Source organism: Convolutriloba macropyga, chromosome 14 (genome assembly GCF_964194025.1).
Source record: "Convolutriloba macropyga chromosome 14, txConMacr16.3, whole genome shotgun sequence".
NCBI classification, from domain to species: Eukaryota; Metazoa; Xenacoelomorpha; order Acoela; family Convolutidae; genus Convolutriloba; species Convolutriloba macropyga.
In genome coordinates, this window is record NC_134481.1 from 20,689,759 (window position 1) to 20,716,629 (window position 26,871).

A 26,871-nucleotide genomic window follows, 5' to 3' on the forward strand; every position below is an offset into this window, starting at 1 on the left:
TTCTAAATGTAATGGATTGTTTTTCAAGATTTCAATACCACGAATTTCACCATTTTTTTTTACAAAACTTACCTATAGGTTTTGATAATAAGTTACTGGAAGATGTTTTTTGGTCAATGAATTTTCAAATTTTATTATCACAAATTTTAGCAGTTTATGCAATTTGCCATTTTAGGGATTTTTTTATAGAACTTGAATCTTTTCAAATTTTTTTAATCATTTTTTTGGGTGCCAGGGTCCTAGTGCAACCTCCCACGAAGATTTTAATATCTTGAATTTCGGCAAGATTTTGTGAAAATTTGCGATTGTTTTCAAAATTTGTGAATCTTTTTGTCCTTTTCTGAGTTTAACAATCATTACTGGCCGACGGAGCTTTTCAAGTCTTGCAGATAGGTTGCTTGACCTAACTCCAGAGAAAAAAAGGTTTTGAACATTTTCACTGCTAAATTTGGAAGCTTTTTAAATTTTAAAATATTTTGCAAATTTTTAAAATATCAGTTTTTTATTTGATTTATTTACTAACAAGGCTAGAAAACTAAAAGTTGCAGAGTCGAATCAAGGTAAAGCTAGCCTCACCTAACCGTGGCTAGCTACTGACGAAGCCAAGTGCTAGCCGGTTGTTTGGCACCAATTCGCGCGACAATATTCGGCTATTAATTGCTCTCAAACGAAGTTTGTAGCAATTGTATTAGTGCTGTCGGTCCTGTTTATGCGGTTTTTCGATTGAACGATTTTTGTCTGACGCTTTTGACTTTTCGTCCTCAAAAAGGGTATAAACTGGTCGCGCCCGGCAGGCACGCCCACTATTGCCCCCCCCCCCCACCACGCTGTGGCCCCTACCCCACTGTTGCCCAACCTCCCTCCCTCACCGTCAGCCCCCCCGGTGAACCCCCCTCCCCACTCCGTGGCTACATGCGAAAAACCGATCGCTAAAAACACGCAATTTTGTACTAATTTTCACTTTATTTCAAGAATTTTGAAATTTGGTCATTTCATTCTGTCAGCCCTAGGTTTCTTTGTAGCTTCCACTGGCAGTGGAGTCGTTGCAATATTTTAAAATCACGAATTGTAGCATTTATTTGACAAAACGTGCAAGTTTTTGAAATTTTTTTTACTCTTTTTCTATTCACGCCTTTCGAGACGCAGTTGCCAGAAAACGTCCTAAAAACTTTTTTTTGCCATGGAAAAGCTTTCAATTTTATATCACAAATTTTAGCGATTTTCTGTATAAAACCTAATTTTGTTCGAGGTTTTTTGAAAAATTTTGTCGGATATTAGGTTTCTCTAGCCTCAAGAGCCGAGGAACCTCCTCTACGGTTTGACAATAGATTATTGTATAACTTCTAAATGTAATGGATTGTTTTTCAAGATTTCAATACCACGAATTTCACCATTTTTTTTTACAAAACTTACCTATAGGTTTTGATAATAAGTTACTGGAAGATGTTTTTTGGTCAATGAATTTTCAAATTTTATTATCACAAATTTTAGCAGTTTATGCAATTTGCAATTTTAGCGATTTTTTTTATAGAACTTGAATCTTTTCAAATTTTTTTAATCATTTTTTTGGGTACCAGGGTCCTAGTGCAACCTCCCACGAAGATTTTAATATCTTGAATTTCGGCAAGATTTTGTGAAAATTTGCGATTGTTTTCAAAATTTGTGAATCTTTTTGTCCTTTTCTGAGTTTAACAATCATTACTGGCCGACGGAGCTTTTCAAGTCTTGCAGATAGGTTGCTTGACCTAACTCCAGAGAAAAAAAGGTTTTGAACATTTTCACTGCTAAATTTGGAAGCTTTTTTAAATTTTAAAATTTGCAAATTTTTAAAATATCAGTTTTTTATTTGATTTATTTACTAACAAGGCTAGAAAACTAAAAGTTGCAGAGTCGAATCAAGGTAAAGCTAGCCTCACCTAACCGTGGCTAGCTACTGACGAAGCCAAGTGCTAGCCGGTTGTTTGGCACCAATTCGCCCGACAATATTCGGCTATTAATTGCTCTCAAACGAAGTTTGTAGCAATTGTATTAGTGCTGTCGGTCCTGTTTATGCGGTTTTTCGATTGAACGATTTTTGTCTGACGCTTTTGACTTTTCGTCCTCAAAAAGGGTATAAACTGGTCGCGCCCGGCAGGCACGCCCACTATTGCCCCCCCCCACCACGCTGTGGCCCCTACCCCACTGTTGCCCAACCTCCCTCCCTCACCGTCAGCCCCCCGGTGAACCCCCCTCCCCACTCCGTGGCTACATGCGAAAAACCGATCGCTAAAAACACGCAATTTTGTACTAATTTTCACTTAGAATTTTGAAATTTGGTCATTCATTCTGTCAGCCCTAGGTTTCTTTGTAGCTTCCACTGGCAGTGGAGTCGTTGCAATATTTTAAAATCACGAATTGTAGCATTTATTTGACAAAACGTGGAAGTTTTTGCAATTTTTTTTACTCTTTTTCTATTCACGCCTTTCGAGACGCAGTTGCCAGAAAACGTCCTAAAAACTTTTTTTTGCCATGGAAAAGCTTTCAAATTTATATCACAAATTTTAGCGATTTTCTGTATAAAACCTAATTTTGCTCGAGGTTTTTTGAAAATCTTTGTCGGATATTAGGTTTCTCTAGCGTCAAGAGCCGAGGAACCTCCTCTACGGTTTGACAATAGATTATTGTATAACTTCTAAATGTAATGGATTGTTTTTCAAGATTTCAATACCACGAATTTCACCATTTGTTTTTTACAAAACTTACCTATAGGTTTTGATAATAAGTTACTGGAAGATGTTTTTTGGTCAATGAATTTTCAAATTTTATTATCACAAATTTTAGCAGTTTATGCAATTTGCAATTTTAGCGATTTTTTTTATAGAACTTGAATCTTTTCAAATTTTTTAAATCATTTTTTGGGTACCAGGGTCCTAGTGCAACCTCCCACGAAGATTTTAATATCTTGAATTTCGGCAAGATTTTGTGAAAATTTGCGATTGTTTTCAAAATTTGTGAATCTTTTTGTCCTTTTCTGAGTTTAACAATCATTACTGGCCGACGGAGCTTTTCAAGTCTTGCAGATAGGTTGCTTGACCTAACTCCAGAGAAAAAATGGTTTTGAACATTTTCACTGCTAAATTTGGAAGCTTTTTTAAATTTTAAAATATTTTGCAAATTTTTAAAATATCAGTTTTTTATTTGATTTATTTACTAACAAGGCTAGAAAACTAAAAGTTGCAGAGTCGAATCAAGATAAAGCTAGCCTCACCTAACGTTGGCTAGCTACTGACGAAGCCAAGTGCTAGCCGGTTGTTTGGCACCAATTCGCCCGACAATATTCGGCTATTAATTGCTCTCAAAAGAAGTTTGTAGCAATTGTATTAGTGCTGTCGGTCCTGTTTATGCGGTTTTTCGATTGAACGATTTTTGTCTGACGCTTTTGACTTTTCGTCTTCAAAAAGGGTATAAACTGGTCGCGCCCGGCAGGCACGCCCACTATTGCCCCCCCCCCCCACAACGCTGTGGCCCCTACCCCACTGTTGCCCAACCTCCCTCCCTCACCGTCAGCCCCCCGGTGAACCCCCCTCCCCACTCCGTGGCTACATGCGAAAAACCTATCGCTAAAAACACGCAATTTTGTACTAATTTTCACTTTATTTCAAGAATTTTGAAATTTGGTCATTTCATTCTGTCAGCCCTAGGTTTCTTTGTAGCTTCCACTGGCAGTGGAGTCGTTGCAATATTTTAAAATCACGAATTGTAGCATTTATTTGACAAAACGTGCAAGTTTTTGCAGTTTTTTTTTACTCTTGTTCTATTCACGCCTTTCGAGACGCAGTTGCCAGAAAACGTCCTAAAAACTTTTTTTTGCCATGGAAAAGCTTTCAAATTTATATCACAAATTTTAGCGATTTTCTGTATAAAACCTAATTTTGCTCGAGGTTTTTTGAAAATTTTTGTCGGATATTAGGTTTCTCTAGCCTCAAGAGCCGAGGAACCTCCTGTACGGTTTGACAATAGATTATTGTATAACTTCTAAATGTAATGGATTGTTTTTCAAGATTTCAATACCACGAATTTCACCATTTTTTTTTACAAAACTTACCTATAGGTTTTGATAATAAGTTACTGGAAGATGTTTTTTGGTCAATGAATTTTCAAATTTTATCACAAATTTTAGCAGTTTATGCAATTTGCAATTTTAGCGATTTTTTTTATAGAACTTGAATCTTTTCAAATTTTTTAAATCATTTTTTGGGTACCAGGGTCCTAGTGCAACCTCCCACGAAGATTTTAATATCTTGAATTTCGGCAAGATTTTGTGAAAATTTGCGATTGTTTTCAAAATTTGTGAATCTTTTTGTCCTTTTCTGAGTTTAACAATCATTACTGGCCGACGGAGCTTTTCAAGTCTTGCAGATAGGTTGCTTGACCTAACTCCAGAGAAAAAAAGGTTTTGAACATTTTCACTGCTAAATTTGGAAGCTTTTTTAAATTTTAAAATATTTTGCAAATTTTTAAATTATCAGTTTTTTATTTGATTTATTTACTAACAAGGCTAGAAAACTAAAAGTTGCAGAGTCGAATCAAGATAAAGCTAGCCTCACCTAACCTTGGCTAGCTACTGACGAAGCCAAGTGCTAGCCGGTTGTTTGGCACCAATTCGCCCGACAATATTCGGCTATTAATTGCTCTCAAACGAAGTTTGTAGCAATTGTATTAGTGCTGTCGGTCTTGTTTATGCGGTTTTTCGATTGAACGATTTTTGTCTGACGCTTTTGACTTTTCGTCTTCAAAAAGGGTATAAACTGGTCGCGCCCGGCAGGCACGCCCACTATTGCCCCCCCCCCCACCACGCTGTGGCCCCTACCCCACTGTTGCCCAACCTCCCTCCCTCACCGTCAGCCCCCGGTGAACCCCCCCTCCCCACTCCGTGGCTACATGCGAAAAACCGATCGCTAAAAACACGCAATTTTGTACTAATTTTAACTTTATTTCAAGAATTTTGAAATTTGGTCATTTCATTCTGTCAGCCCTAGGTTTCTTTGTAGCTTCCACTGGCAGTGGAGTCATTGCAATATTTTAAAATCACGAATTGTAGCATTTATTTGACAAAACGTGCAAGTTTTTGCAATTTTTTTTACTCTTTTTCTATTCACGCCTTTCGAGACGCAGTTGCCAGAAAACGTCCTAAAAACTTTTTTTTGCCATGGAAAAGCTTTCAAATTTATATCACAAATTTTAGCGATTTTCTGTATAAAACCTAATTTTGTTCGAGGTTTTTTGAAAATTTTTGTTGGATATTAGGTTTCTCTAGCCTCAAGAGCCGAGGAACCTCCTCTACGGTTTGACAATAGATTATTGTATAACTTCCAAATGTAATGGATTGTTTTTCAAGATTTCAATACCACGAATTTCACCATTTTTTTTTTACAAAACTTACCTATAGGTTTTGATAATAAGTTACTGGAAGATGTTTTTTGGTCAATGAATTTTCAAATTTTATTATCACAAATTTTAGCAGTTTATGCAATTTGCAATTTTAGCGATTTTTTTTATAGAACTTGAATTTTTTCAAATTTTTTTAATCATTTTTTTTGGGTACCAGGGTCCTAGTGCAACCTCCCACGAAGATTTTAATATCTTGAATTTCGGCAAGATTTTGTGAAAATTTGCGATTGTTTTCAAAATTTGTGAATCTTTTTGTCCTTTTCTGAGTTTAACAATCATTACTGGCCGACGGAGCTTTTCAAGTCTTGCAGATAGGTTGCTTGACCTAACTCCAGAGAAAAAAAGGTTTTGAACATTTTCACTGCTAAATTTGGAAGCTTTTTTAAATTTTAAAATATTTTGCAAATTTTTAAAATATCAGTTTTTTATTTGATTTATTTACTAACAAGGCTAGAAAACTAAAAGTTGCAGAGTCGAATCAAGATAAAGCTAGCCTCACCTAACCTTGGCTAGCTACTGACGAAGCCAAGTGCTAGCCGGTTGTTTGGCACCAATTCGCCCGACAATTTTCGGCTATTAATTGCTCTCAAACGAAGTTTGTAGCAATTGTATTAGTGCTGTTGGTCCTGTTTATGCGGTTTTTCGATTGAACGATTTTTGTCTGACGCTTTTGACTTTTCGTCTTCAAAAAGGGTATAAACTGGTCGCGCCCGGCAGGCACGCCCACTATTGCCCCCCCCCCCACCACGCTGTGGCCCCTACCCCACTGTTGCCCAACCTCCCTCCCTCACCGTCAGCCCCCCGGTGAACCCCCCTCCCCACTCCGTGGCTACATGCGAAAAACCGATCCCTAAAAACACGCAATTTTGTACTAATTTTCACTTTGTTTCAAGAATTTTGAAATTTGGTCATTTCATTCTGTCAGCCCTAGGTTTCTTTGTAGCTTCCACTGGCAGTGGAGTCGTTGCAATATTTTAAAATCACGAATTGTAGCATTTATTTGACAAAACGTGCAAGTTTTTGCAATTTTTTTTACTCTTTTTCTATTCACGCCTTTCGAGACGCAGTTGCCAGAAAACGTCCTAAAAACTTTTTTTGCCATGGAAAAGCTTTCAAATTTATATCACAAATTTTAGCGATTTTCTGTATAAAACCTAATTTTGTTCGAGGTTTTTTGAAAATTTTTGTCGGATATTAGGTTTCTCTAGCCTCAAGAGCCGAGGAACCTCCTCTACGGTTTGACAATAGATTATTGTATAACTTCTAAATGTAATGGATTGTTTTTCAAGATTTCAATACCACGAATTTCACCATTTTTTTTTTACAAAACTTACCTATAGGTTTTGATAATAAGTTACTGGAAGATGTTTTTTGGTCAATGAATTTTCAAATTTTATTATCACAAATTTTAGCAGTTTATGCAATTTGCAATTTTAGCGATTTTTTTTATAGAACTTGAATCTTTTCAAATTTTTTAAATCATTTTTTTGGGTACCAGGGTCCTAGTGCAACCTCCCACGAAGATTTTAATATCTTGAATTTCGGCAAGATTTTGTGAAAATTTGCGATTGTTTTCAAAATTTGTGAATCTTTTTGTCCTTTTCTGAGTTTAACAATCATTACTGGCCGACGGAGCTTTTCAAGTCTTGCAGATAGGTTGCTTGACCTAACTCCAGAGAAAAAAAGGTTTTGAACATTTTCACTGCTAAATTTGGAAGCTTTTTTAAATTTTAAAATATTTTGCAAATTTTTAAAATATCAGTTTTTTATTTGATTTATTTACTAACAAGGCTAGAAAACTAAAAGTTGCAGAGTCGAGTCAAGATAAAGCTAGCCTCACCTAACCTTGGCTAGCTACTGACGAAGCCAAGTGCTAGCCGGTTGTTTGGCACCAATTCGCCCGACAATATTCGGCTATTAATTGCTCTCAAACGAAGTTTGTAGCAATTGTATTAGTGCTGTCGGTCCTGTTTATGCGGTTTTTCGATTGAACGATTTTTGTCTGACGCTTTTGACTTTTCGTCTTCAAAAAGGGTATAAACTGGTCGCGCCCGGCAGGCACGCCCACTATTGCCCCCCCCCCCCCCCACCACGCTGTGGCCCCTACCCCACTGTTGCCCAACCTCCCTCCCTCACCGTCAGCCCCCCGGTGAACCCTCCTCCCCACTCCGTGGCTACATGCGAAAAACCGATCGCTAAAAACACGCAATTTTGTACTAATTTTCACTTTATTTCAAGAATTTTGAAATTTGGTCATTTTTTTCAGTTCTTTCAGCCCTAGGTTTCATGAAACCTCCAGGGTTTATAATGGGTTTCTTCGTAGCTTCCACTGGCAGTGGAGTGGTTGCATTTTTTTAAAATCACAAATTGTAGCATTTATTTGACAAAACGTGCAAGTTTTTTTCAATTTTTTGACTCTTTTTCTATTCACGCCTTTCGAGACGCAGGAGCCAGAAAACGTCCTAAAGGATTTGATAATAAGTTACTGAAAAACTTTTATTTGCCATGGAAAAGCTTTCAAATTTATATCACAAATTTTAGCGATTTTCTGTATAAAACCTAATTTTGTTCGAGGTTTTGAAAATTTTTGTCGGATATTAGGTTTCTCTAGCCTCAAGAGCCGAGGAACCTCCTGTACGGTTTGACAATAGATTATTGTATAACTTCTAAATGTAATGGATTGTTTTTCAAGATTTCAATACCACAAATTTCACCATTTTTTTTTACAAAACTTACCTATAGGTTTTGATAATAAGTTACTGGAAGATTTTTTTTGGTCAATGAATTTTCAAATTTTATTATCACAAATTTTAGCAGTTTATGCAATTTGCAATTTTAGCGATTTTTTTTATAGAACTTGAATCTTTTCAAATTTTTTTTTTATCATTTTTTTGGGTACCAGGGTCCTAGTGCAACCTCCCACGAAGATTTTAATATCTTGAATTTCGGCAAGATTTTGTTAAAATTTGCGATTGTTTTCAAAATTTGTGAATATTTTTGTCCTTTTTTGAGTTTAACAATCATTACAGGCCGACGGAGCTTTTCAAGTCTTGCAGATGGGTTGCCTGACGTAACTCCAGAGAAAAAAACGTTTTGAACGTCTTTACTGCGAAATTTGGAAGGTTTTTTTTTAAATTTTGAAATATTTTGCAAATTTTCAAAATATCAGTTTTATTTATTTATTAACAAGGCTAGAAAACTAAAAGTTGCAGAGTCGAATCAAGCTAAAGCTAGCCTCACCTAAACTGGCTGGCTACTGACGAAGCCAAGCGCTAGCCGGTTGTTTGGCAGCAATTCGCCCAACATTAGTTGGTTAATAATTGCTCTCAAACGAAGTTTGTAGCAATTGTATTAGTCCTGTCTGTCCTTCTTATGCGGTTTTTCGCTTGACCGATTTTTTGTCTGACGCTGTTGACTTTTGTCCTCAAAAACGGGATAAACTGGTAGAGTCCAGTGGGCTTTAAGTGCTCATAGAGCCTTCCCACTGTGTTGCAACTCAAACTGTTTTGGAGACTTATACTTCTGTTGCGAAGCCCGGTTCTTAGAGGTTGAAGACACCCTCACTGTTGACACGCCACCTATTGCCCGCAACCCCCTCACCGCGCTGTTGTCCCCCACCCCACTGTTGTCCTACACCCATCCCTCACCATCAGCACCCCCCCCCCCCCCCCCACCGTGGCTACGTGCGAAAAATCGATCGCTAAAAACATGCTATTTTGTACTAATTTTCACTATTTTTCAAGTATTTCAAAAATTTGGTCTTTTTTTCAGTTCTTTCATTTCTAGGTTTCAAGAAACCTCCTCCAGGGTTTTATATGAGGTTTCTATATTGTTTTTACTGGCAGTGGTGTGGTTGCAACATTTTAACATCACGAATTTTAATATTTATTTGACAAAAAGTTTTAAACTTTTTTTTTCAATATTCATGTCTTTCGAGACGAAGGAGCTATAAAACGTCCTGAAGGGTTTGATAAAAAATAATTGAATAAGTTTTTTTTGCCATGGAATAGCTTTATATTTTATTTGACAAATTTAAGCGATTTTTGTGATGAAACTTGCATTTTTTCAAGGTTTTTGAAAATTTTGGTCGGTTTTTAGGTTTCTCTAGCCTCAAGAGCCGAGAAACGCTCTCTAGGGTTTGACAATACGTTATTGTATAGTTTCTAAATGTAGTGGAATGTTTTTCAAGATTTCAATACCACGAATTTTACCTTTTTCTTTTTTACAAACATTGCAATTTTTTTCCAGTTTTTTAAACATTCATTGTCATTATTCTGGTTTTTCATCCTAACAGAAAATCTCAGTGGAGTGCTTGCAACATTTTAACATCACGAATTTTAATATTTACTTGACAAAATTTTTTAACTTTTTTTTTTCAATATTACGTCTTTCGAGACGAAGGAGCTAGAAAACGTCCTGAAGAGTTTGATAAAAAATTACTGAATAATTTTTATTTGCCATGGAATTGCTTTAAATTTTCTTTGACAAATTTTAGCGATTTGTTTTATGAAACTTCCATTTTTTCAAGGTTTTTGAAAATTTTGGTCGGTTTTTAGGATTCTTTAGCCTCAAGAGCCGAGGAACGCTCTCTAGGGTTTGACAATAGGTTATTGTATAGTTTCTAAATGTAGTGGAATGTTTTTCAAGATTTCAATACCACGAATTTTACCATTTTCTTTTTTACAAACATTGCATTTTTTTCCAGTTTTTTAAACATTCATTGTCATTATTCTGGTTTTTCATCCTAAGAAAATCTCATATAGGGTTTGATAATAAGTTACTGCAAAATGTTTTTTGGCCATGGATTTTCAGTTTTTATCACAATTTTTTGCAATTTTAGCGATTTTTTTAATGAAACTTGCTTTTTTTTCAAGTTTTTTTATGAGCCAGTGAAACTATTCAAAGCTTGAAATAGGGATACTGGATATTCTCTTGAGACAAAGAAATGGTTTTAATGATTTTAATATCTCGAATTTTAGCAAGATTTTGTTAAACTTTGCGATTGTCTTCAAAATTTCTGAATATTGTCCTTTTCTGAGTTTGACGATCATTACTGGTCAACGAAGTTTTTCAACCCTCGCAGATGGGTTTCTTGACATAACTCCAGAGACAAAAACTTGTGTTGAACATTTTTACTGCGAAACCTGGAAGCTTTTGTTTTAAATTTGCATTATTATTTAAATTTTTAAAGTATCAGTTTTTTATTTGATTTATTTACTAACAAGGCTAGAAACCTAAAAATTGCAGTTGAATCAAGCTAAAGCTAGCCTCACTTAATCGTGGCTAGCTACTGATGAAGCCAATCGCTCGCCGGTCGTTTGAAAGCAATTCGCCCGACTTAAGGCGGTTATGTTATTTAATAATTCAATTAAGAAACTAATTAGGGTATTAAGCCAAAATATGTGGACCACTTTTTAAAAAAATTACTGTTAAGATTCAAAAAGTGGAAACATGCATCAAAGATGAGTAAACTTACTGTAACAATTTGGTTACCGTTTAGGACTAGTTTCCGATAAAATGCATGCTAATTAATTGGATGGCAGCTTGATATCAGAGCTTCAAAAAGTGCTATGTTCAATGTTAATACCAATTATCTAATTTTTCAAATTTTTGGTGGTATCACTGTTGGTTGTTTCATCAAGCTCCTACTAATTTATTGCATTAAGATTCCACACCTGGATTTTTTCAAGGGAAATTAGCCTAATGGTGCCGTAACTATTTATGCCGGCTATTGATTGACGGCTGTTGCTTGATTTTGAACACTAGAAAGCAGCATAAATATCGGACCATTGATGACTAGGACCCATTCTCACCGTGATATCAGAACTTCAAAAATGCAATGTTCCATTTTATAGCTAATTTTCCAAATTTTATGTGCTCAACTAAACGTCCGACGATGGCGTCATAAAATTGGCAATTTTTAGACGATGACCAGGACCTATTCCCACCGTCGTGTAACCAAAGAGGAACCAATCTGGATGACAGCACACCTCTCATGCAAGATGACAGAGAAACCCAGGCGCAGTCAGAATTTACGACATCTGTACAATCTAATCAGTCTAACGAAACCGTTACAAATGAGACACCGGTGGTTGCTCCTCGTACCAATCAGCCAGGAACAATAATACTTTCACCTCCTAATTTAGACACCAGTTCCGAAGATGATGAGGGTGATGATATTTTTGTTGCTTCAAAATCGAAACCCTCGTCAAGTTTTAATGGTCCTGCCGGCCGAACTCAATCAAAAACTGTGACAATTGACTCGGAAGCACCTAGTACATCCGCAGTGCAGCCCAACGATACGATCGACGAGGGACTGGGGTTCGAACCGCCTCCGCCTGTCAGTTCAACCTTAATCGATTCCAGTGATGAAAGCAGTGATGATGAATCTATCTTTAAACCCAAAGCTAGGGTTAAATCTACGTCTATTGTAAAACCAGCTTTGAAAATTGAAAACGATGAACCTCTCATTCCGCGAACAAGTACGCCGCCTGTTGAATCCTCGAATGCGATTAGCAGTAAGAAAGAAACCAGCATCAAGCCGAAGTCATCCGTTAAACCCGATTTCATGTCAATGTTCGATTCCAGCGACGACGATGAAGATTTTCTGTTCGGTCGTCCAACTACGAAAAGAACGAGTATGTTTACTCCTCAAGAAGAACCCACAGTCACGAAAACTGAACCTGTTGGAGACGCAATTTCTTCGGAACTCGGTCCGGTTAGCGAACCGAGCAAGGATCCGGCGTTAGATCTTCAGCCAGATGATACAAAAAGTAGTGAAGATCTGACACCAGTGATCCCTGTTGATACGCAGTTCAAAGTGCCTGAAACCGAAGCAAAGGTATCCGTGATGGTCGAGCCAGAGCCCTCACCTGAACCCCCTAACTTAGAAGATTACAATGAAGATGAGTTATTTGACGCGCCGAAACCAAAAACTGTTGATCTGAGTGACAATAGCAGTGACGACGGTGAAGGATTTCCGAATGCTAGTAAAGCACAAGCTAGTAAAAACTTTGCTAGCATATTCAACCAAACGGCTTCGGATAGTGACGAAGATCTTTTTGGGGGTTCTGTGAAGTTGCCAAAGCATGAAGGAACAAAAACAACTCAAGATAACTTAAAAACCCATGAAAAAGTATCCATTGCAGAGCCACCCCTGTTGAAGACAATTGAGGCGGACCCACTCTTATCGGAGCTTCCAAAAACTGCAGTCCCTAAGCCGGTCGAGTCTAAAAAGGACAGAATCTTTTCAACAGATAGCGAAGATGATTTATTCAAAACTCTATCGGCCAATAAACATGCAGCTGTAACAGTATCCAAAGGGCCTTCTAAACAAATCAGGTATTCGGAAGACGATGACATTTTTACTGAGAGTGTAGAGAAAAAGAGAACCGAAAAAGTAACTGACTCTCAGTCTGTTGATGACCATTCCAAGTCTGAACCTCAAAAATCGGAAACACCGAAAGAAACTCGAGCTCCAGAAAATAATCTCCAACTTCCGGAGTTACCAGATCTCACTAATCCAATGAAGCCGAAAGATCACAGCAGTCCGAATGTGTTTTCATCAGACGAGGATATCTTCACACCGTCCGTAAAATCAACTCCGGCTGCGAAAATGCAGCCGGTGGTAGAACCCGTTCCTAGCAAGGACGTTGGCGATGAAATTGACGACCCTGTCAAGGTTAAAAAACCTCAAGGTGGAAAGGTCGCTGCACTTGGAAACAAGTTAAATTTGGGTGCTAGTATTCTTCGAACTCCAGGTATGGCGCCACCGTTTGTCAAAAAACCGCCTTCTCAAGGAGTTTCGCTCGACCAACCGCTTGCGAGTCCTTCAAGCTCTTCAGCGACGTCAAGCAATGTTCAATCAACGTCAACAGGATTGACAGCTAATGAAATTGGCAAAGATAAAGCAAGGCTGGGGCCGAGAAGGCGTCCTCCGTCCCGAGCAGCTACGGCTAAACCTGGAGTTTCGGAGACAAGCAAATCTGCAGATATAGCTATATCGCAGCCTAACTTAGGTTCATCTGCTGCAAACGGAGATCTATTTTCCTTGCCAATTGGTCCCTCTCCTGTAGATGATAATGATATTTTCGCGGATGATCCCATGCCTCCAAAAGGAGTTACGGCTAGCAATGGTTTCAAAAAGGAACCTTCTCAGCCGACTATCGACATCTTTGCAGATTCTAATTCTAATCAGAGGGATGCACCAAGGTTAGTTTTGCCTCCCATTGGAGGAAGTGATGTTGAGTCCTCGACAAAAAAGAAAGAAGTACCAGATGTTATTGACATTTTCGATGAATCAATGCAGTTGCCGAATGATGGTTCACCCGCTAAGGTAACCTCGAATGGGAAAACCGACAGTGGTGCTAAGAAGAAAAAAGAGAAAGGAAAAACCGCAAAAGGAAAATCTAAGAAGACAGCACCTGTTACCTCGAAGCGAGATAAATCACGACAGAATGATATTTTTGATACGCCAGATGATATTTTTGATGATTGAGTTTTCAACTCCCTGATATTGTTTAATACTAGCTGATCTTAGTTTGTTTATCCAATGTTATCTTAAATTTACACAAAGTATTTCGTTACAAAATTATATATGGTTCTCCGATCCAATAATCGAAAACTTAAACACATGCGAGAAAAAATAAATATTGAAGAGGCTTGGAATACATGCTCAGATTTATTTAAGTTTAGTACATTATTAATTGCTCTCGAAGTTTGAGGCAGTTTTTGTAATCGTGTGGTTTTTAATGCAAAATTTTTGCAGGACCGTTTCTAAGCTTTTATTTTGACTTTATTTTGAACATACTTTGACTTATCGAAGGACTTTTTGCAGCTCCACTTCTTTTTTGAGTGGTCTCAACTTCCCTCATTGTTTGTTGCTGATATAAAATCGATTGTGAGATGTTGAGGCTCAAAGTTGTTTTAGCTTAGTGGATATGATGACAGACTGCTACCCTGGAGGTCGCGGGTTTGACGCGAACCCCTATGCGGAGGGAGTTTTTGCACCCATGAAACAATTTCTAATCTACACTCCTGTATTAAATTGCCCTCCCCAACCTGTCGTTCGAGAACAATTCATCCGACGTTAACCGGTTTTTTAAAATAATTTTTAGTAAAATAATTGCACTATGATATCCCACAGTCGTCAACAAAATTGATTAGAAACGGAGCGAAAAACTAATTTAAAACTTGTGTGCTTTGGATTCCATAATAAGCGAAAGATTAAAATTTGTTTTGAGACCAGCTCTCAAGTTTTTACAGCGGTATGGAAACTGCCGTAATTTTTCGAACAAACTTTCAACCAAATGGTGGGATAAGTTTTTTCCGCTTTATTTCTCTTTTCCATGCGTCTAAGAAGTTTGACTGAACAGTAATTTTGAACACTGAAGTCCTGAGTTGAAAAATGATTCTCGTGACTTTTAATTTGGTGTCGATTCAGCCAGAACCCGATTAAGACCTTATATGGAGTACTAAAAACCTGTAGGGTTAGAATAAAAGAAAATTTAAATTTTAAGATCTAGCGTAGAGTCTTAACTATTTTCGAAAGAATGGAAAAGTAATTTTGATAGTTGTGATTGCTCTGAATTGAGCTGGGTTAGTAACCCAGTCTGTTTTGTCTATGCGAACTCCCTTGCGCTTTGTTGTAGTGTGGGTTAATGATCCACGGATTCCCCGGATTCTTGTGACAAAACTATTTTCTTTTTAAAACTGAACTCTCAGCTACATCAAAGTAAATGATTAAACATGTGGTCTGTGTAAAGGCATCGAAGACAAACCGCAGTCAATTGGCGCTAGATGAAAATCATAGATTTGAACTCTTTTTCATATTTTTAAGACATATGGCTTTTGAAATCGTGAGTTTTTGCTATAGCAGAACTCATTCATGAAATAGAAAAAGTTGTATTAAAACAATTTTGACTTGCAGCATTGAGCGTGTTTTTAAAGTTGATCACAACTGTGGTCAAACTGACGTAAATGGTTTTCACTATTCACATGTCGTATTACTCATCGATAGGATTTATAACAACTTCAATCTTTCGCTGCTGAGAAATAAAACCACTGATTGTTAGGTTTTAGCAATACCGTTTATAATACCGATACGACTAATCGGATTTGTACAATTTTTAAACTATATAACAAACATTGGTGAAAATCATACCGTTCTACCAGCTACTCAAAAAGGACGCAAATAGAACTCAGTGAAAAGCACTACGAAAAACTTAAAATTATTGGAAACGATTTGCTCAAAGCAACTGTCATGACATTACGACTTCACCGACTTGTTCTACAATACATTTTTTACGTGATGCCTGTTAGTATGCAGCCGGATTTCTTTTGATGGTAGAGGACTATGCCCGAGAAAACCAATAAAAGCAGAGGAAAACAAATGCACCAGTATCATATTGAAGTCAAAAGTTCACAACAGCGCAACTCGCAAGTTTTTGATCTCTTAAAGGTTTGTCAGCTGTCTATTTTGCATTGGAGCGTTTTGCTCATTACATCTGCTGCTGTTGGCAGCCCATTGTAGTACTCACAGTGAACAATAGCCTAACGCATTTTTTCCAATCAAAGTTTAATACCATCATCACTATAGAGCTTCCTTGACCGAGTCCTATCATTCAACATAGTAATAGCATACATACCATGAAGAGGTAAGTATGCAGCAGGCTTCCTGCTGGGAATTGGAATAGATAGATTAGCAAGACTTGCTCTAAAAATGAACGTCAAATTCCCAATTCGTCAAATTTAAATACACGAAAGCAGATACAACAGATTTTCACTGAATATAATTGACACAATAGATAAATTTTTTGCACTAAAAGTCAACACACTGACTTTGAAATACAACTTAAACTGTACGGATTATATGAATCGTACTTAGATCGTCGAGCAAAGCAGCATGCAGACTAAATCAAAGGATTTGTCAGACTCAATATACACCAAATAAACCCAACCGAATCTTAAGACATCTTATGAAAAACTGAACCACTGAATCCTGTATTGAATGAAGGAGTACTTTACCGTCTCTAAGTACAGTATGAGCAACACTGCTTACCGAAACATTTGTTGAAGTAAATACTCTATAGATTTACAATTCCCATATGGCAGGTCAAAATGGGATAAACCGAATATCACAGGAATTTCGTCAAATTGTTTTTCCAGGTTTCACAGAACACCTACTGGACCTAGTCAAGACATATCTCACATGTCTGCAGCTCCGAAATGCCAATAAAAGGCACCTACTTAGACGAAATCTCCAACCCTTATCATCGCTAAAGTCATACCCAGGTGATATGCTACAAAGACTTTTTGGGAACTTGTTTATAAATGTGCTGAGTGAAATAGATGTTTTTGCAAAGTCTTTTTTCTCCGTACCCGAAAAAGTGGAAGTAAAGACACAGTATCTAGAGAACTAGTAATATTTTGTTAACCACAACTACTCCTAAGAACATTCTAATTGATCTTGGCACAACTTTCATATCGTCACTCATGCATGAGCTTACCGAGCTACTAGAAATAAAACTATAGCAAGCAACTTTTAAACACCCGCAAACAACCATAGAGGAAAGATCTCACCGAGCTTTGAAACGAATATTGAAACGAAAATCAACAAAAAACAGTCAATTGAATGACTGGCACAAATATGTTTCGCTTGCAGTCTGCATAACACATATCACCACTCAATCGGATGTTGCGCATCCTCAATCTGACACTGACGAGATTCGATCATATCCCTGGATATACAATTTTCCAGGAAAGCGATTGCATCCGTAAAAAACAATTCTGATTGCGTACTTACTACAGGACTCCATAATCACTAAATCACATAAATCAAGAAAACTAATTACCATCGATAGAATCTTACCAGCGTTAGGGATATTATTATAACAAAAAGCAGAAGCCAAACCACTGCAAAGGCATTTGTATTGCCTTCTTCTCAACCGAAAGATAGCATCTCAAAAACAAGTGATCACAAAGACGGTCCAAATTTGGTTACCACTTTATAAAGAGGGGAAAGTCTTAACTGACTCGAACTTCTTAACCGACTCTGGCGAATATTTGGAAAACCTTACAATCAATGATATTTCTACATATAGCTCTCCATCAGAATCATCCTCAGCAGCAAATTCTGTGAAAGTCGCTAACAATTCTCATTGCACCAGCTCCAGCACCTAGACCTCTGCAAGCTGACCCTAAATTTAGGCCACCAATGTATAACCAAACCAATATTTCAATTACCGCTGACTCCACAAGACGAATCCCCACACCAATCACCCTTGCCGAGAGGGAGTCCAACGATCAAAATGATAAAAAATTACGAAGCCGAATGCCCTGAACCAGGGCATAAAACACTACATCTGGAAAGACAAGACAATATTGATTATGATCCATCACCGCTGAAGCCCACCAGAATGCCCAATTAAATGCGGTTCCCAAACCAAGTCTCTAGACGCCAGCATACAACTACCGACAGAAGAACACCAACTCGGAGAACAACAACTGTAGATTGACAAGCACGAAGCATTGAGCGTGTTTTTAAAGTTGATCACAACTGTGGTCAAACTGACGTAAATGGTTTTCACTATTCACATGTCGTATTACTCATCGATAGGATTTATAACAACTTCAATCTTTCGCTGCTGAGAAATAAAACCACTGATTGTTAGGTTTTAGCCATACCGTTTATAATACCGATACGACTAATCGGATTTGTACAATTTTTAAATTATATAACAAACATTGGTGAAAATCATATCGTTCTACCAGCTACTCAAAAAGGACGCAAATAGAACTCAGTGAAAAGCACTACGAAAAACTTAAAATTATTGGAAACGATTTGCTCAAAGCAACTGTCATGACATTACGACTTCACCGACTTGTTCTACAATACATTTTTTTATGTGATGCCTGTTAGTATGCAGCCGGATTTCTTTTGATGGTAGAGGACTATGCCCGAGAAAACCAATAAAAACAGAGGAAAACAAATGCACCAGTATCATATTGAAGTCAAAAGTTCACAACAGCGCAACTCGCAAGTTTTTGATCTCTTAAAGGTTTGTCAGCTGTCTATTTTGCATTGGAGCGTTTTGCTCATTACATCTGCTGCTGTTGGCAGCCCATTGTAGTACTCACAGTGAACAATAGCCTAACGCATTTTTTCCAATCAAAGTTTAATACCATCATCACTATAGAGCTTCCTTGACCGAATCCTATCATTCAACATAGTAATAGCATACATACCATGAAGAGGTAAGTATGCAGCAGGCTTCCTGCTGGGAATTGGAATAGATAGATCAGCAAGACTTGCTCTAAAAATGAACGTCAAATTCCCAATTCGTCAAATTTAAATACACGAAAGAAGATACAACAGATTTTCATTGAATACAATTGACACAATAGATAAATTTTTTGCACTAAAAGTCAACACACTGACTTTGAAATACAACTTAAACTGTACGGATTATATGAATCGTACTTAGATCGTCGAGCAAAGCAGCATGCAGACTAAATCAAAGGATTTGTCAGACTCAATATAAACCAAATAAACCCAACCGAATCTTAAGACATCTTATGAAAAACTGAACCATTGAATCTTGTATTGAATGAAGGAGTACTTTACCGTCTCTAAGTACAGTATGAGCAACACTGCTTACCGAAACTTTTGTTGAAGTAAATACTCTATAGATTTACAATTCCCATATGGCAGGTCAAAATGGGATAAACCGAATATCACAGGAATTTCGTCAAATTGTTTTCCAGGTTTCACAGAACACCTACTGGACCTAGTCAAGACATATCTCACATGTCTGCAGCTCCGAAATGCCAATAAAAGGCACCTACTTAGACGAAATCTCCAACCCTTATCATCGCTAAAGTCATACCCAGGTGATATGCTACAAAGACTTTTTGGGAACATGTTTATAAATGTGCTGAGTGAAATAGATGTTTTTGCAAAGTCTTTTTTCTCCGTACCCGAAAAAGTGGAAGTAAAGACACAGTAGCTAGAGAACTAGTAATTTTTTGTTAACCACAACTACTCCTAAGAACATTCTAATTGATCTTGGCACAACTTTCATATCGTCACTCATGCATGAGCTTACCGAGCTACTAGAAATAAAACTATAGCAAGCAACTTTTAAACACCCGCAAACAACCATAGAGGAAAGATCTCACCGAGCTTTGAAACGAATATTGAAACGAAAATCAACAAAAAAACGGTCAATTGAATGACTGGCACAAATATGTTTCGCTTGCAGTCTGCATAACACATATCACCACTCAATCGGATGTTGCGCATCCTCAATCTGACACGGACGAGATTCGATCATATCCCTGGATATACAATTTTCCAGGAAAGCGATTGAATCCTTAAAAAACAATTCTGATTGCGTAACTACTACAGGACTCCATAATCACTAAATTCGCAGAAAACTAATTACCATCGATAGAATCTTACCAGCGTTAGGGATATTATTATAACAAAAAGCAGAAGCCAAACCACTGCAAAGGCATTTGTATTGCCTTCTTCTCAACCGAAAGATAGCATCTCAAAAACAAGTGATCACAAAGACGGTCCAAATTTGGTTACCACTTTATAAAGAGGGGAAAGTCTTAACTGACTCGAACTTCTTAACCGACTCTGGCGAATATTTGGAAAACCTTACAAGCAATGATATTTCTACATATAGCTCTCCATCAGAATCATCCTCAGCAGCAAATTCTGTGAAAGTCGCTAACAATTCTCATTGCACCAGCTCCAGCACCTAGACCTCTGCAAGCTGACCCTAAATTTAGGCCACCAATGTATAACCAAACCAATATTTCAATTACCGCTGACTCCACAAGACGAATCCCCACACCAATCACACTTGCCGAGAGGGAGTCCAACGATCAAAATGATAAAAAATTACGAAGCCGAATGCCCTGAACCAGGGCATAAAACACTACATCTGGAAAGACAAGACAATATTGATTATGATCCATCACCGCTGAAGCCCACCAGAATGCCCAATTAAATGCGGTTCCCAAACCAAGTCTCTAGACGCCAACATACAACTACCGACTGAAGAACACCAACTCGGAGAACAACAACTGTAGATTGACAAGCACGAAGCATTGAATAGAGACAAAACACCAACAAGAGAAAAACGAAAAATAATTTAAGTCTGTACAAAAAGCAAAGAGCTCAGAAGGCACTTCACAGGAAGTGAAATCAGATCAAGTTCGTGCTGGCATCTGAAAATATCAAGGAAACGCAGCCCCAGTACAAATTTCTACACCACAGTCACAGAAGAAAACAAAAAAATTAAACAAACAACTCTCAACTTTATACCAAAAATTTTATTTTAAACAAAATAAATTTTACTTCGAAGGTCATATTCTACGAATGCCTTAAACTATGGCACGTTGTATTTCAACTGACTTCATATGGACAAAGGTTTTGCCAGAAGCGTTAGGCGACAGTACTCAGGAATCAAACAAATAGCCGAGAAAGGCCCACAACTTCCAGCTGGAGTGGTAATGTCACACATGAAAACAAATTTGTATTCAACCTCATTACAGAAAGACAACTGAGATGTTCTCACAATTGCTTCTGAATTTGAAGTTTCTGTTAAGGATACACCAAATTGATGCTATGATCTCCAAAACTTGGATGTGGACTCGCTAAAATAAAATTGTTCCATCTAATCCACGACAATCTACAAACTCAAATGTAGCTATCTTCAATTCTCATAAACATGAAATTTAATTTCACCCAGGAGTCACCCCAATTACGGTATCTAAAATAGCATTAGCAGAAAAGATACGATACAACGTAAATCAAAGACACAAGGAGAAAATAAAATATAACAAAAAATTGGATTTGGACAAACGCAGAAAAACAACACTTTAAGTTGCAACAGCTCGCTGAGATCGAAAATTAACTTAGTCAACCATGCAGAACAGCCTCATTAAAACCCAGCTAAGGTCAAAAAACCAACCAAATAGTCATAAATACATGAAAATAATAACAAAAAGCAGGAAAAATTAGAAGTGGAAAGTTCAGAAAAAAATGAAAACAGCGAAAGTAACTTTTGGCAAAAAATTTAACTACCGAACTTGTCTTCTGACATCCCTTGGATCTTTTAATTCAACAATGATCAAGTTTTTAGCTGATTTGATGAAAAAATTAAATGTAATTTTCGGGCAAATTCAGCAAAACTCGAAAAAGTTCAAAAGTCAATCAAAGCTTCAAAAAAAAGAGCTAACGTCCCAAATTTGATGCAGCGTCCCCATAATGCAACTAAAAAGGGCCCGCCAAAGGTTTTTCTCTAGCACAATTAGAAAAAGAGATATGCTCTTATGAACTGTCAAAAATCGGACCAGAAAAAAGAAAATTGCACACTAACAAACGGTAGCCCCGCAAAACTACACCTGGACGTTTTTTTTGCTCTGTTATTAAATACAATATGTTAACCAACCAATGGAAGAGCAATTGGGAGAGCCAAAACAAAAATTTTGAAGTGATGAGCCAAAAATTGAGAAAAATCGATTTTCGTCAGGAGCCCCATCAGGAGCCCCAGTGGGTTAAAATCTCCCTTTTTAAACGAACTCCGAGGCTACTGAACCGTGCATTTGACCCCAAATTAAGCCCACATGGCCGATTTAACGGTTTTTAAATCCCAGACCCCACTTCTGGCTGAACTGCTGAACGAAAGTCAACCAAAATCTGACCCTAGAAGTAGCCTAAAACTCGGTTTTTAAAAAGTCTAGTTAAAGCTTAATTATTTTGTACTCCGAGAAAGCTATGCTCACGGTGGTTCTAATGAAGCAAGAAAAGACCAGAACTTTATATTGGAATGCAAGTAAGAGAACAGTACTGGTTTTGTTGCAATGAACTGCCGGAACGTCGAAAATGAAAAGTTACTACACCTTAAAGAATTAATTGGCTCTGTATTACGGTGCTCACTCCTTCGTAGACCCAAGGAGCCTTGCCGCACACCAGCCCATGCAGATTTTTCTTTCTTCACTAATAATTGTTGAAACAAAAACAAGGCACGAAACTTGTTTTGGACCCCAAATTTGAAACTATGATGGCATCCATAAAGATGAAGCGTCTACCGAAGTGCTTGAAAGGCCGGAACGTCGAAAATGAAAAGATACTACACCTTAAAGAATTAATTGGCCCTTCATTACGGTGCTCATTCCTTCGTAGACCCAAGGAGCCTTGCCTCACAACAGACTATGCAGATTTCTTTCTTTCTTCACTAATAATTGTTGAAACAGAAACAAGGCACGTTAACTTGTTTTGGACCCCAAATTCGAAACTATGATGGCATCCATAAAAGGTTAAGCGTCTCTCCGAGTGCTTGAAAGGCAACGTAGGATTGGTCCACAAGCTCTGGTAACTGGTCGATAAAAGCTGGAATCTTTCTTCCAATCTTTTCCGATCGACTTCAGCCAAAAACTCTCCAGGAGGCAACAAAATTTACATTTTTGAGGCCTGGTCGTGCAAACTGATAAAAGAATCGGTTGCATCCTACCAATCAGAGTTCCAAGGCACGAACTGGGGCCCCTCGCCATGGGTGCAGAGCCCAGACAGCCACGGAACCAAATCAAACGTTGGAGGCAGCTTATAATCTATTTCGCACTTGAATTTCTCTTTCAACGTACAGCTAAATAAAATTTTCCCAAAGTTTCTGCTTGGCGGTTCTTCAACTCGCCTATTGAAACGCTTAGTGATGTTCTCAAAACTCTTTGTGCTTGACAGATCGCGCTGAAAAATTCATTAACTAGTAATAATTACCATAAAGGGCAATAGAACTCAAGCAACTATGAAAAGCTTCAAAGTAGGAAACTCAAGTTGAATTTCGGATCAGAAAAGTTTACAAGCTCTGACTTTTGAAGGGACACCAAGCTCGACGTATTTCAGTTGCAACCGCTTTTCTGGCCGTAATGGAGCCTCAGCTTTAGATTTTAGATCATAAAGTTCAGAAATCATTTTGATCTGAAAGTGAAATTTTGATTTATGTTTACATGCCACTACAACTAAAGTAACAAACAGCTTCACAAAAGGGTCTAAACACACGTGCTTAAGTGTTGTTAATTCAAGCACACTAACCGGACAAACCACTCAATTAAACACCATAAAGTAAAGAATTACATGCGCTTGCAAACAATCACTTAGTAATTAAACGACACTGAATTAAAGCAAACAATTTTACTACTTGTTTTAACAGTTAGGTCTCACACAAAATGACTCCTCTTCTTACCTAAGCATACAACTCGGAGAACAACAACTGTAGATTGACAAGCACGAAGCATTGAATAGAGACAAAACACCAACAAGAGAAAAACGAAAAATAATTTTAAAGTCTGTACAAAAAGCAAAGAGCTCAGAAGGCACTTCACAGGAAGTGAAATCAGATCAAGTTCGTGCTGGCATCTGAAAATATCAAGGAAACGCAGCCCCAGTACAAATTTCTACACCACAGTCACAGAAGAAAACAAAAAAATTAAACAAACAACTCTCAACTTTATACCAAAAATTTTATTTTAAACAAAATAAATTTTACTTCGAAGGTCATATTCTACGAATGCCTTACACTATGGCACTTTGTATTTCAACTGACTTCATATGGACAAAGTTTTTGCCAGAAGCGTTAGGCGACAGTACTCAGGAATCAAACAAATAGCCGAGAAAGGCCCACAACTTCCAGCTGGAGTGGTAATGTCACACTTGAAAACAAATTTGTATTCAACCTCATTACAGAAAGACAACTGAGATGTTCTCACAATTGCTTCTGAATTTGAAGTTTCTGTTAAGGATACACCAAATTGATGCTATGATCTTTCCAAAACTTGGATGTGGACTCGCTAAAATAAAATTGTTCCATCTAATCCACGAGAATCTACAAACTCAAATGTAGCTATCTTCAATTCTCATAAACATGAAATTTAATTTCACCCAGGAGTCACCCCAATTACGGTATCTACAATAGCATTAGCAGAAAAGATACGATACAACGTAAATCAAAGACACAAGGAGAAAACAACACTTTAAGTTGCAACAGCTCGCTGAGATCGAAAATTAACTTAGTCAACCATGCAGAACAGCCTCACTAAAACCCAGCTAAGGTCAAAAAACCAACCAAATAGTCATAAATACATGAAAATAATAACAAAAAGCAGGAAAAATGAGAAGTGGAAAGTTCAGAAAAAAATGAAAACAGCGAAAGTAATTTTGGCAAAAAGTTTAACTACCGAACTTGTCTTCTGACATCCCTTGGATCTTTTAATCCAACAATGATCAAGTTTTTAGCTGATTTGATGAAAAAATTAAAAATAATTTTCGGGCAAATTCAGCAAAACTCGAAAAAGTTCAAAAGTCACTCAAACCTTCAAAAAAGAGCGAACGTCCCAAATTTGATCCAGCGTCCCCATAATGCTACTAAAAAGGGCCCGCCAAAGGTTTTTCCCTAGCACAAATAGAAAAAGAGATGTGCTCTTCTGAACTGTCAAAAATCGGACCAGAAAAAAGAAAATTGCACACTAACAAACGGTAGCCCCGCAAAACTGCACCTGGACGTTTTTTGCTCTGTTATTAAATACAATATGTTAACCAACCAATGGAAGAGCAATTGGGAGAGCCAAAACAAAAATTTTGAAGTGATGAGCCAAAAATTGAGAAAAATCGACTTTCGTCAGGAGCCCCATCAGGAGCCCCAGTGGGTTAAAATCTCCCTTTTTAAACGAACTCCGAGGCTACGGAACCGTGCATTTGACCCCAAATTAAGCCCACATGGCCGATTTAACGGTTTTTAAATCCCAGACCCCACTTCTGTCTGAACTGCTGAACGAAAGTCAACCAAAATCTGACCCTAGAAGTAGCCTAAAACTCGGTTTTTAAAAAGTCTAGTTAAAGCTTAATTATTTTGTACTCCGAGAAAGCTATGCTCACGGTGGTTCTAATGAAGCAAGAAAAGACCAGAACTTTATATTGGAATGCAAGTAAGAGAACAGTACTGGTTTTGTTGCAATGAACTGCCGGAACGTCGAAAATGAAAAGTTACTACACCTTAAAGAATTAATTGGCTCTGTATTACGGTGCTCACTCCTTCGTAGACCCAAGGAGCCTTGCCGCACACCAGCCCATGCAGATTTTTCTTTCTTCACTAATAATTGTTGAAACAAAAACAAGGCACAAAACTTGTTTTGGACCCCAAATTTGAAACTATGATGGCATCCATAAAGATGAAGCGTCTCCCGAAGTGCTTGAAAGGCCGGAACGTCGAAAATGAAAAGATACTACACCTTAAAGAATTAATTGGCCCTTCATTACGGTGCTCATTCCTTCGTAGACCCAAGGAGCCTTGCCTCACAACAGACTATGCAGATTTCTTTCTTTCTTCACTAATAATTGTTGAAACAGAAACAAGGCACGTTAACTTGTTTTGGACCCCAAATTCGAAACTATGATGGCATCCATAAAAGGTGAAGCGTCTCTCCGAGTGCTTGAAAGGCAACGTAGGCTTGGTCCACAAGCTCTGGTAACTGGTCGATAAAAGCTGGAATCTTTCTTCCAATCTTTTCCGATCGACTTCAGCCAAAAACTCTCCAGGAGGCAACAAAATTTACATTTTTGAGGCCTGGTCGTGCAAACTGATAAAAGAATCGGTTGCATCCTACCAATCAGTGTTCCAAGGCATGAACTGGGGCCCCTCGCCAAGGGTGCAGAGCCCAGACAGCCACGGAACCAAATCAAACGTTGGAGGCAGCTTATAATCTATTTCGCACTTGAATTCCTCTTTCAACGTACAGCTAAATAAAATTTTCCCAAAGTTTCTGCTTGGCGGTTCTTCAACTCGCCTATTGAAACGCTTAGTGATGTTCTCAAAACTCTTTGTGCTTGACAGATCGCGCTGAAAAATTCATTAAGTAGTAATAATTACCATAAAGGGCAATGGAACTCAAGCAACTATGAAAAGCTTCAAAGTAGGAAACTCAAGTTGAATTTCGGATCAGAAAAGTTTACAAGCTCTGACTTTTGAAGGGACACCAAGCTCGAAGTATTTCAGTTGCACCCGCTTTTCTGGCCGTAATGGAGCCTCAGCTTTAGATTTTAGATCATAAAGTTCAGAAATCATTTTGATCTGAAATTGAAATTTTGATTTATGTTAACATGCAACTACAACTTAAGTAACAAACACCTTCACAAAAGGGTCTAAACACACGTGCTTATGTGTTGTTAATTCAAGCACACTAACCGGACAAACCACTCAATTAAACACCATAAAGTAAAGAATTACATGCGCTTGCAAACAATCACTTAGTAATTAAACGACACTGAATTAAAGCAAACAATTTTACCACTTGTTTTAACAGTCAGGTCTCACACAAAATGACTCCTCTTCTTACCTAAGCATACAAATATTCACTGTACTCAGTCAGCGTCTG

The 26,871-nt window shown here is 37.7% G+C and overlaps 2 protein-coding genes across 2 annotated transcripts in view; both read left to right on the forward strand.

Moving 5' to 3' along the window:
• Positions 1-14,081, forward strand: part of LOC142352836 (uncharacterized) — a 29,481-nt gene extending 15,400 nt beyond the window's left edge. Inside the window, exon 2 of the mRNA XM_075404987.1 lies at positions 11,355-14,081. Within this exon, the coding sequence (XP_075261102.1) occupies positions 11,355-13,927 (2,573 nt within the window). The 3' untranslated portion in view covers positions 13,928-14,081. The remainder of the gene's footprint in view (positions 1-11,354) is intronic.
• Positions 1-26,871, forward strand: part of LOC142353412 (small ribosomal subunit protein eS6-like) — a 330,099-nt gene that overhangs the window by 264,681 nt on the left and 38,547 nt on the right. The gene's annotated exons all lie outside the window — the stretch shown is intronic.